A 19,469-nucleotide genomic window follows, 5' to 3' on the forward strand; every position below is an offset into this window, starting at 1 on the left:
AAACACAGCAACTCAGTACGCTCAATGCACAGCTAGAGAGGGCGGGGAAGGGGGAGGGAGGATCCGAAAACGACGGGGCCCAAGAAGGGGGGCGCGGAAGACAGGGAGACCCCCAGGGGGGAGGAGGGAGCGAAAGTGGATGTGGGGTGGAGGACCTTTGAGGAGGAGGGCTAAGTAGCTGGAGAGCAGAGTTAGAAGTGGTGGAAACAGGAGGAGAGATGGCCCTGCTCAGAGGAGCGTACAATCTAAGGGGAGGGGTGGACAGACAGAGAGACGCAGGGGAGAGAGGGAGAGTAGGGGGACAGAGGCAGAAGATAAGGTAGGAAGTTAAGTGGGAGACAGAAAGGCTTTAAGAAAAAGGTGGGTTTTTAGGGCCCGTTTGAAGCTGGACAGATTAGGGGAAGTTCTGATGGAGGGAGGGAGCTTGTTCCAGTGGAGGGGGGCAGCGCGGGCGAAGTCTTGGATACGTGCGTGGGAGGAGGTTATATGGGGGGAAGAGAGGCGACGGTCAGAGGCAGAACGGAGATACTATATACTGTATTTGCATAGATTGTAAGCTTGTGAGCAGGGCCATCTTATCTCTCTGTCTGTATGTATTACCCAGTATTGTCTTATAAATGTTTGTTCCTAATTGTAAAGCTCTACGGAATTAGCTGGCGCTATATAAATAAATGTTGTTGATGATGATGATGATGATACATATCCTGTCCATTGAAGAATAAAATAAACATGCATTCACATTGTAATGTCTGAAGATTATGCTTTCACCAAAACGCACAGAATGAGGAAAACTGGATTAAGTTAACATTCAATCACCAGTAATATAGCAAAATCCCTTAGATAAGAGTATTGAGATAGAAATATTTACATTAGTGAAACCTTTGTGTCTGTAACTGAATACAAGGGATATCTGCTGTTATGGTCATTAAGGACACATTAGTGTCAATTATCAGATCGCACAGAGAGTCAGCAGGCTGGGATGAGATCAAGTGTAAAAGTCAACAAAACCTAATCTATTAGGGGAAGTTATTCATTCTACTGGTATACGATGGATTTATAGAAAAAATTTGTAAGCTGAAACCCAAGACCACAAGTAACACTAGTCACTGATAGAATATTATATACTATTTAAGTATGAACACGTTAGACAGCAGGACATAGCTAGGAGATCTATAATACTGGAACCTACATGAATTTGCAAAATGATACAACCTATAGTAACCAATCAGAAATTAGCTTTTATTTTCCAAGCTGTACTTGAAAATTATAAAATTTGATTGCAAACAATGTATTCTTTTTGGAGAATGTAGCTCTACCCATCATATGGCAGAGATGTTATGTGTTTAGGAGGTGTGGTCCAGCACTGGGGTCATGAGTTTGATTCCCGACCATGGCTTTATTTGTGAGGAGTTTGTATGTTCTCCCTGTGTTTGAGTGGGTTTCCTCCAGGTGCTCCGGTTTCCTCCCACACTCCAAAAAACATACTAGTAGGTTAATTGACTGCTAACAAATTGACCCTAGTCTGTGTCTGTCTGTCTGTGTGTGTTAGGGAATTTAGACTGTAAGCTCCAATGGGGCAGGGACTGATGTGAGTTCTCTGTACAGCGCTGCGGAATTAGTGGCACTATATAAATAAATGGTGGTGGTGGTGTTGGATTGATGGTCTAACTGTGTCTGAGTCATCTAGGACCTATCTTGTTTCTTTGTGTCTGTCCCGAGTTGGAAGCATGCCTATTTGACCTGTGTGATGAATGTTATACAATGTTTCATTCCTGGCCCTGAGCCATCATGTTGTTTCTCTGCAGCAGGATATTGGCATATCTTACCTGTCACATATTACAAATAGGAAAATAGATTTATATGCAGTGATGAAAGCAGAAAGTTAGAAGTGGTGGTATGGAAAATGTAAGTGAATGGAATGTGATAGTGTTAGATTGATCAGTAGAAGAGGCGATATAGCAGACCACCGTATACCAGCCCACTTCCACCACTCTTTATACACATAATATGTACTGTATAAGTAAATGGCTAAATTGGCAGGATAGATAATTGTATCTTCCAGAATGAAAGAGAAATGTGAAAAATGAGAGTAGGGGGACAGAGGCAGAAGATAAGGTAGGAAGTTAAGTGGGAGACAGAAAGGCTTTAAGAAAAAGGTGGGTTTTTAGGGCCCGTTTGAAGCTGGACAGATTAGGGGAAGTTCTGATGGAGGGAGGGAGCTTGTTCCAGTGGAGGGGGGCAGCGCGGGCGAAGTCTTGGATACGTGCGTGGGAGGAGGTTATAAGGGGGGAAGAGAGGCAACGGTCAGAGGCAGAACGGAGAGGGCGGGATGGAGCATGAATAGAGAGGAGGGTGGAGATGTAGGGTGCAGTGGAGTTGGCGAGGGCCTTGTAGGTGAGTGTGAGGAGCTTAAAGAGGATTCTGAAGGGGAATGGGAGCCAGTGAAGGGCTAGGTAGAGGGGGGAGACAAAAGAGGAGCGGCGAGAGAGGAAAATAAGCCTAGCTGCAGCGTTAAGGACGGATCGAAGGGGATCGAGATGAGAGTGGGGGAGGCCAGTGAGGAGGAGGTTACAGTAGTCCAGGCGGGAGATGATCAGAGAGTGGATAAGGCATTTGGTGGCATCTTGGGAGAGGAAGGGCCGGATGCGAGCGATGTTGCGCAGCTGGAAGCGGCAGGATTTAGCAAGAGAGAGGATGTGGGGGCCAAAGGAGAGAGAGGAATCGAGGATGACACCAAGGCAGCGAAGTTGGGGGACAGGGGAGATAGAGGTGTTGTCGACAGTGATGGAGAGGTCAGAAGGGGATGGGGTATGAGAGGGAGGAAAAACTATGAGCTCAGTTTTGGCAAGGTTAAGTTTGAGGAATCGAGAGGACATCCAGGAGGAGATGGCAGAGAGGCAGGCGGACACCCTAGAGAGGGGGGAGGGAGAGAGATCAGGAGAGGAGAGGTATAGTTGAGTGTCGTCAGCGTAAAGGTGGTAGCTGAAGCCGAAGGAGCTGATGAGTTCACCCAGGGAGGAGGTGTATAGAGAGAAGAGTAAGGGTCCTAGAACAGAGCCCTGAGGGACCCCGACTGGAAGGGTGGATGGGGGGGAGAGAGACCCAGAGGTGGTGACAGAGAAGGAACGGTGAGTAAGGTAAGAGGTGAACCAGGACAGGACTGGGCCGGAGAGGCCGAAAGACTGGAGGGTGTGAAGGAGGAGGGGGTGGTCAACGGTGTCAAAGGCTGCAGAGAGGTCAAGGAGGATGAGAAGGGAGAAGTGGCCCCTGGCTTTTGCAGAGAGGAGGTCATTGGTGACTTTAGCCAGGGCAGTTTCAGTGGAGTGGAGGGGGCGGAAACCAGACTGGAGAGGATCAAGGAGGGAGTATTCAGAAAGGTAGGAGGTGAGACGGCTGCAGACGAGCCTCTCAAGAATTTTGGAGGCAAAAGGGAGAAGAGATATGGGGCGATAGTTCGAGAGAGAAGTGGGGTCGAGATTAGGTTTCTTAAGAATGGGGGATACGAGAGCATGTTTGAAGGAGGAGGGGAAGATGCCAGTGGAGAGGGAGAGATAAAAGAGGTGAGCGAGGTGGGAGCAGGTGGTGGGGGAAAGGGAGCGAAGAAGGTGGGAGGGATGGGATCCAGGGGGCAGGTAGTGGGGGGGGAGGATAAAATGAGAGAGTGGACTTCCTCACCGGTGGTGGGACGGAAGGAGTGGAGGGGAAGGTGGTTGGGGGGGGGGGGACAGAAGAGTGGGAGGGGTGGAAGAGAGAGTGGAGGAGGAGATTTCAAGTCGGATGGCCTCGATTTTAGAGGAGAAGAAGGAGGCGAAATCAGAGGCAGTCAGGGAGGAGGGGGTGGGGGGAGGGGAGGGGGCCAGGAGAGTGCTGAAGGTGGCAAAGAGGCGGCGGGGGTTAGAGGACTGGGAAGAGATGAGGGATTTAAAGAAAGATTGTTTAGCGAGTGAGAGGGCAGAGCTGTAGGATGAAAGGATGAATTTAAAGTGGAGGAAGTCAGCCAGGGAGCGGGATTTTCTCCAGTGACGTTCGGCGGAACGGGAGCATTTTTGGAGGAAGCGGGTAAATTTGGAGTGCCAGGGTTGGGGTTTGGAGCAGCGGGGGTGGACGGAGTGGGCAGGGGCGACCGCGTCCAGAGCGGAGGTGAGGGTGTGATTGTAGAGGGAGACCGCCTGGTTGGGGCAGGCCTGGGAGGAAAGGGGAGAAAGGAGGGTATCGAGAGAGGAGGACAGAGAGGCAGGGTCAAGAGCATCGAGGTTGCGTATGGACAGAGTAGGTTTGGGCAGGGGGAGGGGAGCAGGAGAAGAGGAGAGAGAGAAGGAGAGGAGATGGTGGTCGGATAGAGGAAAGGGAGAGATGGAGAAGTCGGAGAGATTACATAGGTAGGAGAAGACAAGATCAAGGGAGTGACCAAGGCAGTGGGTAGAGGAGGAGGTCCATTGGGTGAGACCAAGGGAGGAAGAGAGGGTGAGCAGTTTGCTGGAAGCAGGGTAGGTGGGGTTGTCGATGGGGATATTAAAGTCGCCGAGAATGATCGAGGGGAGATCGGAGGAGAGGTAGTGAGGAAGCCAGCTAGCAAAGTTGTCAAGGAAGAGGGAGGTGGGGCCAGGGGGGCGGTAGATGACAGTGACGCGGAGATGGATGGGGTAGAAGAGGCGGATGGAGTGAGCTTCAAAAGAGGAGAAGGAGAGGGAGGGTTCAGGGGGAATGACACGAAAAGTACAGGTGGAGGAGAGGAGGAGGCCAACTCCACCGCCAGGGCGGGCACCAGGCCTGGCGGAGTGGGTGAAGGAGAGGCCACCATAGGAGAGGGCAGCGGGGGAAGTAGTATCAGAATCGGAGAGCCATGTGTTAGACATGTAAAGTTATGTATTTAAGGCACAGTGTTCCAAATTATACCAACCATTCCAAATAATAGCTCCCATACCAGTACATGCAAAATCACATTACAAAATGTTGGAATGTTTAATATATGACACAGTGGGCGGAATTCAAATCTCCCCGAATTAGTGCGGCGTTAAAACTATTATCGTTATTACGGTAGTTTTAACGCTGGCTTTTTGCCAGCTCCCTGAGCTGCAAGCAGAGAGCAAGCGTTGAAACTACCGTAACAATGGTAATAGTTTTACCGCCGCACTAATTTGGGGGGGAATTGAATTCCCCCACTGTGTCTTATATTTAGTAGGCAAAATATGAATTTCCCAAAGTATGATTTATTAATAAATTCCCTCTTACAATTTCAGTCATTAAATGTTTCTCACAGTACATTTACTGTGCTACGTGGATGTAATATATAGTGTTATATACATTTGTATATAACACTATATACTGTATTTGCATAGATTGTAAGCTTGTGAGCAGGGCCCTCTTATCTCTCTGTCTGTATGTATTACCCAGTATTGTCTTATAAATGTTTGTTCCTAATTGTAAAGCTCTACGGAATTAGCTGGCGCTATATAAATAAATGTTGTTGATGATGATGATGATGATACATATCCTGTCCATTGAAGAATAAAATAAACATGCATTCACATTGTAATGTCTGAAGATTATGCTTTCACCAAAACGCACAGAATGAGGAAAACTGGATTAAGTTAACATTCAATCACCAGTAATATAGCAAAATCCCTTAGATAAGAGTATTGAGATAGAAATATTTACATTAGTGAAACCTTTGTGTCTGTAACTGAATACAAGGGATATCTGCTGTTATGGTCATTAAGGACACATTAGTGTCAATTATCAGATCGCACAGAGAGTCAGCAGGCTGGGATGAGATCAAGTGTAAAAGTCAACAAAACCTAATCTATTAGGGGAAGTTATTCATTCTACTGGTATACGATGGATTTATAGAAAATGAGACCTAATTTGTAAGCTGAAACCCAAGACCACAAGTAACACTAGTCACTGATAGAATATTATATACTATTTAAGTATGAACACGTTAGACAGCAGGACATAGCTAGGAGATCTATAATACTGGAACCTACATGAATTTGCAAAATGATACAACCTATAGTAACCAATCAGAAATTAGCTTTTATTTTCCAAGCTGTACTTGAAAATTATAAAATTTGATTGCAAACAATGTATTCTTTTTGGAGAATGTAGCTCTACCCATCATATGGCAGAGATGTTATGTGTTTAGGAGGTGTGGTCCAGCACTGGGGTCATGAGTTTGATTCCCGACCATGGCTTTATTTGTGAGGAGTTTGTATGTTCTCCCTGTGTTTGAGTGGGTTTCCTCCAGGTGCTCCGGTTTCCTCCCACACTCCAAAAAACATACTAGTAGGTTAATTGACTGCTAACAAATTGACCCTAGTCTGTGTCTGTCTGTCTGTGTGTGTTAGGGAATTTAGACTGTAAGCTCCAATGGGGCAGGGACTGATGTGAGTTCTCTGTACAGCGCTGCGGAATTAGTGGCACTATATAAATAAATGGTGGTGGTGGTGTTGGATTGATGGTCTAACTGTGTCTGAGTCATCTAGGACCTATCTTGTTTCTTTGTGTCTGTCCCGAGTTGGAAGCATGCCTATTTGACCTGTGTGATGAATGTTATACAATGTTTCATTCCTGGCCCTGAGCCATCATGTTATTTCTCTGCAGCAGGATATTGGCATATCTTACCTGTCACATATTACAAATAGGAAAATAGATTTATATGCAGTGATGAAAGCAGAAAGTTAGAAGTGGTGGTATGGAAAATGTAAGTGAATGGAATGTGATAGTGTTAGATTGATCAGTAGAAGAGGCGATATAGCAGACCACCGTATACCAGCCCACTTCCACCACTCTTTATACACATAATATGTACTGTATAAGTAAATGGCTAAATTGGCAGGATAGATAATTGTATCTTCCAGAATGAAAGAGAAATGTGAAAAATGATCGGTTTTAGAATATAAATGCTCACATTGTTATTGCATTTTTATTAAATGTAGCTGAAATACATAATTGTTCTCTTTTTTTCAGATCCAATTACTGGGGTTTTTTTTTGTATTGCAGAAGCACCGAATAGTAATTATGATACCATTATTAATCAAACAAAAAGACATAAGTGCCTGGTGTGCAGGCACTTCATATGCTCCAAGAGATGAACCATTCATTGAGAGAACTGAATTTGACAATTGCATGGCTTTGTAATCCTTTCTCAGTCTCATGTGAGGTTAACTGCAAACCCAAAGTCTTAATTACTTATTGTTTATCAGCCATTATTTATATAATATATTATGCAGTGCTTTACACAGATTGTTTAATCATGGACATAAGTCCCTGCTGCAGTGGAGCTTCTCTATCACACAAACACAATATATCAGGGGAATATAGGAAACCTGCTGCAGAGGGAAAGGTGCTGTAACAACCAATCAGATATTGCTATCTTTTTCTGACTAGAAAAATGACAGTGACAATCTGATTGGTTAGACCTCTTCCTGTGCACCAGTTTTACAAATGTCCACAATTAAGTGTATAAGAACAATCTATGTTCTCTGCTTCTTTCTAAATGTTGTCTGAGTTGCTCCCTTCTTCTTACTGTTGTTTTTGTTGCATATAATACAAATAATTACTCTGCGCATGCCCACAACCGGACCATACGCCAACGAACGCAACAATTTCCAATTAATCTTCGAGCCCAAAAGACACTTATGACAGCTTACGAATTCAGGGAAGGAACAGGGTGGGAAGGTGCATATACCTGTAGACAAGGTACAGTAAGGGCGTGTCAAGCTCGAGCACACACAGCAGCTTCAGAGTTAAGCACTGGGCATCTCTAAAGTACTTGCTTTTCAGCCGAATCTCTTGCTCCAGGAACAGGTCTAGTCTAAGTGCCGATTACTAATGATGACGGCTGTGTATGCTGTAACAGGTGTATGCAATCAGGAGCAACTGTACAAATGTATTTTATGTACAGTAGACCTTAATCACATCCTAAAAAATGTTTTTCGTGGGAAAACAAAACAACTTTTTTTTTAGTGTTTATATTATTTATATTATTAACAGGTGATTAATTGAATAGGTAGGTTTCTTTTTCTGTGCGTTTTTTGTGAGCTTATAGTCCACATATATATTGGACCTGCAGTTCTGTCTAGTAGAGCAGAGCAGACCTACACATGTATTCATCACCACACGTATCTTCACATCCGCTCCTTGTGGAATACGGATGTTCTTATACGTGTTTCACGGCCGTTTGCAAACAAAAAACGCACATTACGTTCATTTTGCGTGCCTCAATGAGCAAGACCCATTGTGTGTCGCATATTACTTCACTTTGGACTTACGTAGACAGGATGAAGGTCAACTCCATACATTTCAAGGGATTTGGCAACTCCCAAATAATTTGATTCAGCTACGGAAGGGACCTGCCCCCTGAAAAACACAAATACAAAAAAGTGATCACATAACTTTATTGCTTTGAACAAGCCCATTAATAAGAACAATATCCTTTAAATAAAGCTGAAGTCCCATGTTTAAGGCGTGTGGTGGCCCCATCTTTACTGGGAAACTCAAATGACTTCCTTGTTCTATAGGGTACGACCAGCAAATAACTATTTATATCATATATGTGACCCTTCCCATGAAGAACGTGCTGCATTGTCATGGATGGAAATGCATAACAACCAGATTTATGAACTTTATTCCTCTAACATTCCTTTGTCAAGTAACTATGGGTTTTCTACCTGAATAAATAGGCGCTAATGAACTGTATATTAATTTCACACAAAGTGTTTTGCTTCCATCTGCATTCGTTACATGTGCTTTGAAGCTATGCATTTAACAGTAGCAGAAAAGAGCCCACAATGACATTTTTTTCTGCCAATCAATATCCATCATTGTTCACTGCAGCCTGTTTATGTATCACCTAATGGATTACCCTGGAAAACAAAGGGTTCTTCAACCTAGAAGTACTTTCTATAACAATATTTCAATTCAGTACAAAAAGATCACACAAAGATTGCCCTGAACACCTCCATTTACTTCTAGTCCATTGATGTGCAGTCAGTATACTGGAGAGATCTTTTGTGTCATAAAATCATTATCTATGCTAAACGATGTCCTTATCATCACTGATGGTCTGTGCAGCAGTGCAAGATCAAGGATCTGCGTCAGCTAATCAGCTTCCAGGTGTAGTATCTGAAAATGGTCACATTCTCATTAATTAGTCAAACAGACATAAACATTAGTATTAGGCTATTGGGCATTTTCCTCTTGTATCGTGAGCACTAGCAAACTGCAGTAATAGAAGAATAAAATGCTGAAACATGTAGGGGGTACGCTTGAGAAAACTCTGTGCCTTAAAAAAAGATACCTGAAGAGATAAGACCTTCATGTGTACTGTATATAGAATACACACTGGGCCTGATTCATTAAGGATCTTAACTTAAGAAACTTCTTATTTCAGTCTCCTGGACAAAACCATGTTACAATGCAAGGGGTGCAAATTAGTATTCTGTTTTGCACATAGGTTAAATACTGACTGTTTTTTCATGTAGCACACAAATATCAACTTTAGATTTCAGTGTACAAATAAGCTACCAAGTATTTGTGTGCTACATGAAAAAACAGTCAGCATTTAACTTATGTGCAAAACAGAATTCTAATTTGCACCCCTTGCATTGTACATGGTTTCCTCCAGGAGACTGAAATAAGAAGTTTCTTAAGTTAAGATCCTTAATGAATCAGGCCCTAAATGTTCATCATCATAATCACCATTTATTTATATAGCGCCACTGATTCCACAACTCATTCACATCAGTCCCTGCCCCATTGGAGCTTACAATCTAAATGCCCTAACATACACAGACAGAGAGACTAGGGTCAATTTTGATAGCAGCCAATTAACCTACCAGTATGTTTTTGGAGTGTGGGAGGAAACCGGAGCACCCGAAGGAAACCCACGCAAACACAGGGAGAACATACAAACTCCACACAGATAAGGCCATGGTCGGGAATTTAACTCATGACCCCAGTGCTGTGAGGCAGAAGTGTTAACTACTTAGCCACCGTGCTGCCACTAAATGACAAATGCTGACACTTTAAACATATCAGATCTTTCAATAAAGTATAAATATACAGACTAAACTAAGACTAAACAGAGAAAACATTTTGCTCCCCATCAATCGTTAATGCTGATACAACTGCCTCAGTCTGCCTCAATACGTTCACATACAGGGCCTGAGTCATTAAGGAAAGTAAGGCAAAAAAAGGAGTAAATGTTCTTCGGGACAAACCATGTCACAATGCAAGGGGTGCAAATTAGTTTATTATTTTGAGAATAAGTTTAATATTGGCTATTTTTTCATCTAGCACACAAATACTTGATACCTTTATTTTTACACTGAAATTTAAAGTTGATCTAGGATATGTCCTATCCCAACTATAAATCTATCCCCACATTTTAAATTTACCTCCCCATCCAATGCAACATGGTTTTGCCCAGGTGCAAAGTAACTTCTTTTTTATGCTTTGCTCTCCTTAATGACACAGGCCCACAGGTGGCTGTTTTTACTTGCCACCCAGCTCTTGGAGCCTAACAGAGTCCTATTATATTATAATTGACCTCAAAGCATTTAACTTGCATAAAATGCATTAAATGGAGCAAGAAGAGGTTGGAAAACTTTAACACAACACACTCGAATGCAAACATGATTGGGTGTTCTGATATTGGAAACAATGGGCTCCTTTGTCAGACCCAATTATATGTATTGTATTAGCGCTAAAAACATTGGTAAACACGTTATTTAATACCAGCGGGTATGAGGCTCAAGTTACACAAAAATATTGAATACTGGGTCCAGCGTTCTTCCAGATCATTACTAAAGTCTGTAACGGTCTATTTCTTCTGCCACTTGCCTGTCTCAAACAGGAAGCATGGACAACACGTCAATGTCTGAGGTAGGTCCTCCTTAGGAGTGAGAAGGTCATCGGTGGACAGTTACGGTGCTGTGTGATTATCAGAAAAATTATAATACAAAGTTGCAAATTTTGATTGCCCAGTACTTGAATGCAAGTGTATTGCTTTGTATGTCGGCAAACTGAATGATCATAACGAAGTGATCTCTTTTTTAGATAATTTCTTATATGTATAAATTGCTCAATTAAAAGATTGTTATTACATCATTTGATTTAAATTCATCGGATCACTTCTTGTATGAGTACCTGTACACATATAGTTGGACCTGAGAAATTGGAGAGTCACACTGGACCACAGGTAAGAAATATCCACTATTATTGTCTCACTTACTCATCCTAACCCTAACGGAACTTTCAGTTTAGAATGAGTTACCCTATCAGAAGTTAAAACATAGTTGGAATCAAATTCAAAACTCACCAATGTAAAAACACATTCGTCTGAGGTTGAGTACAGTATTATAATTCTATTACAGAGTTTCTGTTGTGGACACACTATCTTATGAATTTCTTTTATCGATGATCCCTACTCTCTTCCAAGGCCATACATTTACACTCGGGTGAGATGTAAAGAGACAGAATGCTTAATTATTATAATTGCCTGGTATGGCATATGAGGTAGGCCCTGAAGGAAGAAAGGACAACTAGCACACTGCTAGATACATTTATCATTTAAATGAGCAGTGTCAGGTCACAGGTCACGTCAAGTACACACGTTATCACAATCATCAGAACACTGTGATTGTCCAACTGACAACTCTACTATTGAGTTACAGACAGATAGTGATCACAAACAGGGAGGCAATTATCTTAAACAACGGGAGCTACAAAGAAACAACATTCTATTTAATCCATAATATTATCATCCAATTCTACCTTTTACCTTTCATCTGTGTTTAGGTAAAACATTAAGTTTGTGGGAATATGTTGGGTTCCCTTTGGCACATGCTCTGGGAATGCCCTAGGGTTCAACGTTTCTGGTTATCTGTAGTAGAATGTATCAAGAGACCAGAGGGTAAATGTATCAAGCCGAGAGTTTTCTGGCGGGTTTCAAAAATTGAGATGTTGCCTATAGCAACCAATCAGATTCTAGCTATCATTTTGTAGAATGTACTAAATAAATGATAGCTAGAATCTGATTGGTTTTTCAAACCCGCCAGAAAACTCTCAGCTTGATACATTTACCCCCTGGGAGTAGATCTTACCATCATACATACATCTTTTCTTTATGAGTCCATTAGACAAGCCATATGGGAAAAAAAAAAAATCAAAAATGGATCAGTGTGACTTTAAAAAGAATAAGTGCTAGTTTATATGGGCATTCTTTGCCATTTGAGCAAGAGAATCCTTGTAACTACTGCATAATCTGTAGTATGCGTCATTGCTGTTTATGATGAAGTACAACAAAACCAGTTACTTTTAAACAATTCTGTAGTGGGAAGACAAGATAGGCTTGACAGTCATCATTTATAAATGAAAATATTAAGTTTATCAGTTTGCAAACACACATCAGTTTCTCACCAATTAAAATACTTTCCCAGAAAAAGTCTGATGTGTTTTGTTATAGAAAATGTTGTTTAATAATATAGAAATGTATTCTTGTACTCTTATGCTGCATTAATGCACCGTAGTTTATTTCCTGACATGAATACGCAACAAAAGATTACTCAGGAATAAAAGCAATAAAGAAGAAAAAGACAGTGACATGAATGAGAATCAAATGTAAAAGCTGTTTTGTTTCTTAAACTTAAATAAACTCATGAATTTATGAATTTACAACTGACAGAATCATGCATACACAATAAATAATCTATACCTTGGGGGAAAGAGCTGTATGAAAAATATATAAAGCTACGTGTCTGCACAATTAAATAAAATACAACCAGTGAAGAAAATACGTTTTGTTTTTACTTAACATTTTATTTGTATTATTTAGCCGTTTACCATGAGAATTCTAAGCACATTTTAATGAAAATAATGACCTCTTTTTTCTCTATTATAGACAAGTAGAGGGGAAGACTAAACTATATATTATTCTATCTGAATTTCAATTCTACAGCTGAACGGACAATGTGCAGCAGCGTGTGGATGTTACCAAACAAGTCTTTATAAGAACCCATTCCCTTCTACAATGCACCTATCATGCTTCAAATATAGCACATGCTGACTGGACATATTGGCAAATGAAATGGAAATGTATTGTAATCTGTGGATGACATATGTTTGAGAGACAAGAAACACACATGCATACTGTAAGTCAGAAAATTAAATTGAACACATAGGCAAACCGAGGGGGGGGGGGGTTCCTAGTTCCTGGAAACCCCCTCCAAGCCTGGGGCACTGTATAATTGAGGTGGCTGGACCCTGCCCCTGCTTCACACAGCTCTGCTTGAAAAAGGAGAGCTGCATGCACCTAACAGTAGTGCACACAGCATTGCCCATGTATATTATGGGAATAGGAACAGTTGGAGAGCAGCCAAGCACTGTCTAAAATTATAGCTACGCCTCCATGCATGTTGTCACGCTCACTGACAGCGTGGTGTGGAAACCCCCCTCTACAAATCCTGCGTTTGCCCCTGGAACATGTGATTAGAGGTGTTCCCCTCTCCTCAACCCCAATACCTTTCTAAGAAATATTCTTCTTCTTTTATACCTACCTGGCTATTAATTACAGACCCTGCCATGTACAGACACTGCATATCGCTTAGGTGCCTGCATGAAAATGATTTCACGGATCTACAGGCCCACACTGTAAAGGAGTCTCTGTATTATACTAGCATGTGCTGTGTGTGAGAGCTCATTAGCGCTACAATATATCATACATCATTTTAATAATAATTTAACAAATAATGTAACCGCGCACTCTGTGCCACTAAATTTCAAAGAAACTTGTGGATATCATCATCACCATTTATTTATATAGCGCCAACATATTCCGTAGCGCTTTACAATTGGGGACAAACATAGTAAACTAATAAACAAACTGGGTAAAACAGACAAAGAGGTGAGAAGGCCCTGCTCGCAAGCTTACAATCTATGGGATAATCTATGGGAAACTTGTGGATATTTGATTATATACATTTATTAAAAATCATATACAATAAAAAATCTCATGAACTCTACATTAAAACATCAGCATATATAACATACTTGCCAACTCTCCCGGAATATCCGGGAGACTCCCGCATTTCGGATGAGTCTCACGGACTCCCGGGAGAGTATGGCAATCTCCCGCATCTGCCCACCTGGGCAGAATTAGGTCCAAAATGCCGCAATTCACCGGGAATTGCTGCCTTTAGTCCCGTGACGGAATGATGCAAACGCGGCATTTTACACCGGGGGCAGGGCCAAAATGATGCAATTGTCGGAGCCCCGCCCCCTGCACGCCTACCTTTCCTCGGCAGCTCCTTGCCATAAGTTGGCAAGTATGATATATAAAAATCACCATAATATGCAAAAAAATTCAGAGCATTAACTATTTGTGATTATATAAACATACAATAATATCAACTTGAAAAAAAAAATTATATATGCTGATGTTTTAATGTAGAGTTCATGAGATTTTTTATTGTATATGATTTTTAATAAATGTTTAATACCTTTATATAATCAAATATCCACAAGTTTCTTTGAAATTTAGGCGCATAGAGTGTGCGGTTGCATTATTTGTTATTTCTAAGTTTTTGTGTTTGGGGAGTGCAGAACCTTTGTAACCAATTGCCTTGTGCCATTTTTCATACCCAGCGCTGAAAGGTTTTTTGCACCATAGAAATATGGGTCTACAAACCTGTCAAATAACTTCCATGCAGTGCTGGAATCACCAAATATGGGATTTGATTTTACAAATTACACTAGAAAAAAAATAACAGACATATTCTTTAATGGTTCCTATGAGTTACAGTAAATTAGTACACATACCATCATTCTATTAAATAAGCCAAAATACTATTTTTGGTCACACAAATTAAACTATATTTTCATGCTTTATGAATAACATGGTGGATTAGTGGTTAGCACTTCTGCCTCACAGCACTGGGGTTATGAGTTCAATTCCTGACCATGACCTTATCTGTGTGGAGTTTGTATGTTCTCTCCGTGTTTGCGTGGGTTTCCTCCGGGTGCTCCGGTTTCCTCCCACACTCCAAAAACATACTTGTAGGTTAATTGGCTGCTAACAAACTTGACCCTAGTCTCTGTCTGTGTGTGTGTGTTAGGGAAATTAGACTGTAAGCCCTAATGCGGCAGGGACTGATGTGAGTGAGTTCTCTGCACAGCGCTGCGGAATTAGTGGCGCTATATAAATAAATGATAATGCTTTGTCCTCGTCCTAACCTCTGGAATTGTCACTGATAGGACTAATGGCTCCCATCCACAGTTTCTGCGCATGCAGCAATAATACAAGGGCACCGTTATGTCCCTTACCACTAAACAAGCACAGAGTGACAGAATTACAAATTATTTCTTTAGAAATTGTGTTTTTCCCTAAAAAGAAGCCCACATATAATATACTATAACATTGTCCTGCTTAAAGGAGATTGTAGCCTTTCGGTGTTAAAGACTGAAGTCTATTCTCCCAATGCTGCGACTCTGAATGATACAGGGCAGATCTGGAATCTTGCGTCCTGTGTAAAGTAAAGTACTTTCCATGAGAAGGTAAGAGGAAGCAGCTAGTCATTAGTATACAGACCCTGCACTGCCGGAGGTACTGCTAATCATGTCAAAATACCTGAGCAACAAAGTGTACTAGAGTTGAATCTGAAAATCGCCTGACACGTGCTGGACCTATGCACTAAGGTTCCAGAGAATCGGCACCAAATGTTAATGTGCCTATTTAGCTGGGGGGGTTTAATTTTGGGTTTTTTATCCTGCCTATAGTCAAATTTGCATACTTTTAGAATATCTGTATTTTTACAGCATAGTATCCATTATTCACCCATAAGAAACCAATTCACATCTAGTTAAAATCAATATCTTAAATGGGCCTCAGGTGAATTATTGAAGATTAATATGAATTTTATCATATGTTAAATAGCAAAGAATATTGGGGCTTTAAGCATCCCGGCATAGCTGAGAGTCAGATCCTGCAGGGTTTTGAACCGAGGACCTCTGCACTTCGTTGTCTGTCCTATAGCCTGTGAGCTATTGGATCGGGTGTTGTGGTATATTTCTTTCCTTAGTCTATTGTTCTGTGCAATGTCTCTCTATTCTATGTCTGTCTTCTCCTCTCTAATGAGCCCAGCTGTAGTGAGTTCCCAGAAACCTCCAGGAGTATATACGTTAGTACACTGTCCAGTCCTGCTTTGTGGCCGCGGATGTGAATGTGCAGTGTCTTACTTTCAGTCTCTGTCTTTGTCTTAGCCTGTGGCCTTGTACCTTGTAGGTATCTTGTTTTACCTGTCATATTGTGTCTATCTTGTTCTGATTTTGTTGCTACCTTCTTTTGTTTCTCTTGTTCTTGTCACCCTTACTTTGTCCAATTGTAATTTCCATGTTCCACATGATATTCCAAGTCCTCCGGGAAATCTGAGTACCTAAGTGCAGTCCTGAGGGGAAAGGCTGCTGCTATGGGCCCATAAGACTGCTCTCACTGAGAACGTTCTATAGCAGTGGTATGTGTGACACTTCCCCATCTCAGCCACAACTGATATCCTTTGTTATATTTGTGTCCTGTTTATTTATGTCTGATCCTGGTATTGACCCGTGGCTGTTTTTTATGACCCTTAGATATATTACTGCTGCTCTGGGCTCCTGACCCTGGTCTGACTGACTCTTCTATGGTTGTTCAAATTGTGAACAGAGAGCAAAGAATATGTTATTGCGGGGCACTCTAAGGAATGTGTGACAATATAAAATCATAATCTTTATTGAAATTTATTAAAATTCAATATTTAATTTATTAGGATTGATTCTTATCTTCAAAAGGCAGAAACTCATAGCGAAATGTTAAAAAGTGTATAATAATGGTTACCAAAAAGACACAGGGTTAGATTTACTAAGCTGCGGGTTTGAAAAAGTGGGGATGTTGCCTATAGCAACCAATCAGATTCTAGCTGTCATTTTGCAGACGGTACTAAATAAATGGAAGGTAGAATCTGATTGGTTGCTATAGGCAACGTCCCCACTTTTTCAAACCCGCAGCTTAGTAAATCTAGCCCACAAACTGTTAAGATAGACAGGAATTTACTGTCTAACCACGTCGCTGCTCTAAATTGTATATATAGATATGCCCAATTCAATGTTATAGTCAAAATATTGCTGAAATGTCACTAAATTCAAATTACATTACACCTCTTTATTTCATATTCACCTGTGTCTTCGTTTTTATTTAAAGCCTCATTTCAATTGATGTCATACAGAGGATATTGATAAACAGATAATATATAAAAAGTACGGTTTAGCTTTTCTTAATTTGGTAATTGAGAATCACACATATTCCTAGAGATACTCTGCATTAATCATCAGTCATCAGTTCAATAAAGAGGACTTATGCTATTGAAATATATAGGGGAAAATGATCCCATAAAAAACATATTGCTTACTCCCATTCATTCAGTGGGAGAGGATCCTGCTGTCTAATAAACGTAATTCGACAATACAGCAGGTTATATAGCTAGTAATGCCCTCCTAACAATTACTAAGAGGTGGAGATCTAACTAGACCCTATCATCTGTTGTCTCCTATATGATACTATCTTGATCAATAGTATTTCAGAGGCTCAGTGACATATGAAATATAGAGCAGCAGCTTTAACTAGGCCAGCCGATGGCCAGCCTTGATTGGCTCTTTATAGTGGAAAGCCCTCCCACAAGAGTGACGTCAGGAGGTTTATACCTCTTTCCATTCTATGGCTGTGACTCCTTTCCTTGGTTACTATAGCGGTTTTGCTATATCCATAAGTCGTAATATCTCTCTGCATAATCCAGCATCCTACTTGTACTGTCCATGTATGTTAGTTCCTGCACTGAGATTCACCCTCAGTTACTGACCAGCGACTCTCCTATGATCATTAGATGAAGTCATAAAGAGTTATCACCAGGGCCATCTTAACAACATTATGGGCCCCCGGGCAAAGCAGTGCACTGGGGCCCTACCTACACCACCACTCAAAGGAAATTAAATTATCAATAAACTTAAGTTTATATTTATTGGTACCTGCAACAAAAATCAGTGTTTAAACATTAAAAAAATATGCTGTACAGCTGTGCCTTGATACATGGGTGAATAGATTTTTTTTCTTTTGGGCCCTGCCTATGGGGCCCCTATGCTCGTGAGGCCCCCGGGCAACTGCCCAGCGTGCCCAGGGGAGAAGACGACCCTGGTTATCACATGATACTGCAATGTTTGGGATGTGGTCTCTGCAGAATCGCAGGCAAGTCCTCAAGGACAGGATGGTTTTTAATTCCAATTACTTTAAAGATTAAAGTTCATGTCTATTTGGATGTTAATAGTTCAATATTAACATTTTATTACCACCTCTACTTTCAGTTTACCGATGTTACTATAAAACTACGTTTTCATATCTCTTTTCTATAGATGATACAATCGTTTCTCTTAAGGCATGTAAAGCAATCTCATTCCGACAGGAGATACAGTCTGCTATGGCCAATTACAGTGTAACTGTGATAACCAAAACAGAGATCTCTACAAGAATGTTCACAGTCCACTGGTATGTATCTTACTTACGGTATCTCATGCAAGAGAAGTGGCAAAATGGATCATTTTCATAGCCTCTAAGTCACAGAAAGGAAGTTACGCCATACTTATGCAGCTATGCCATATTAAAATAGTGTGTAAATGAGGTCATTAGCCGCAGAATCAACTGGTGAGAGTGAAATGTGTCAATTGTATAAACAAAGCTCTACTTGTTGAACTACTGATGAAAGCACATGCACAGATGAACCTGATAGGGATTCCCACTGCAGATAACAACAGTCACATTGTAGTATGATTGTTTCACGACTGTTCGCACAGCAGATATTTCACTGCTGCTAACAACAAAGTCATGAGTGAACAGGACAATGTTTTAAGGGTGGTAAATACGAAAAAGAAATTACACCCCAATAGATTAAAACAAAAACTTCCCTACAATATATTCCACATTATGTTGTACCGTACAGTACTTTTAAATTAAGCAAATATATATATACACAGTGGCTTTTCAGTGCAGTTCACCATAGGAGGCATCAGGCTGTGTACTGCATGGTGAACAGATAGATTATTGTGAGCTGTGATAACCGTACGGTCAGTATACAATAATACTGCAAGCTAGATGGATCAACCAAATGACAAAAAGCTTCCAGGCTCTTCCCATTCTCCATACTTGACAACTTTTTTTTACCAGTCTTCAGGGAGAACCCAAAGGACAGATCATGTGACAAGGGGGGGGGGGGGGGGGTGATGTCATCATGTCACCATAGCCGAAATTCACAGCACTGAATAGCGGGGGGCAGGGCTGAATGACGCACCGCTCCACATGGATCTGGGAGATTGCCTACTTTTCTGGGAGTCCGGGAGGAATCCCCAAAATTCTGGAGCCTCCTGGAAATTCCAGGAGAGCGGGCAAGGCT

The 19,469-nt window shown here is 41.4% G+C and overlaps 1 protein-coding gene across 2 annotated transcripts in view; it reads right to left on the bottom strand.

Moving 5' to 3' along the window:
* Positions 1-19,469, bottom strand: part of EPB41L4A (erythrocyte membrane protein band 4.1 like 4A) — a 203,272-nt gene that overhangs the window by 70,963 nt on the left and 112,840 nt on the right. For both annotated transcript variants that reach the window (XM_075181646.1, XM_075181638.1), the window contains one exon: positions 8,274-8,361. In XM_075181646.1, the coding sequence (XP_075037747.1) occupies positions 8,274-8,361 (88 nt within the window). The remainder of the gene's footprint in view (positions 1-8,273; positions 8,362-19,469) is intronic.

This window comes from Mixophyes fleayi, chromosome 1 (assembly GCF_038048845.1).
Source record: "Mixophyes fleayi isolate aMixFle1 chromosome 1, aMixFle1.hap1, whole genome shotgun sequence".
Taxonomy (NCBI): domain Eukaryota; kingdom Metazoa; phylum Chordata; class Amphibia; order Anura; family Limnodynastidae; genus Mixophyes; species Mixophyes fleayi.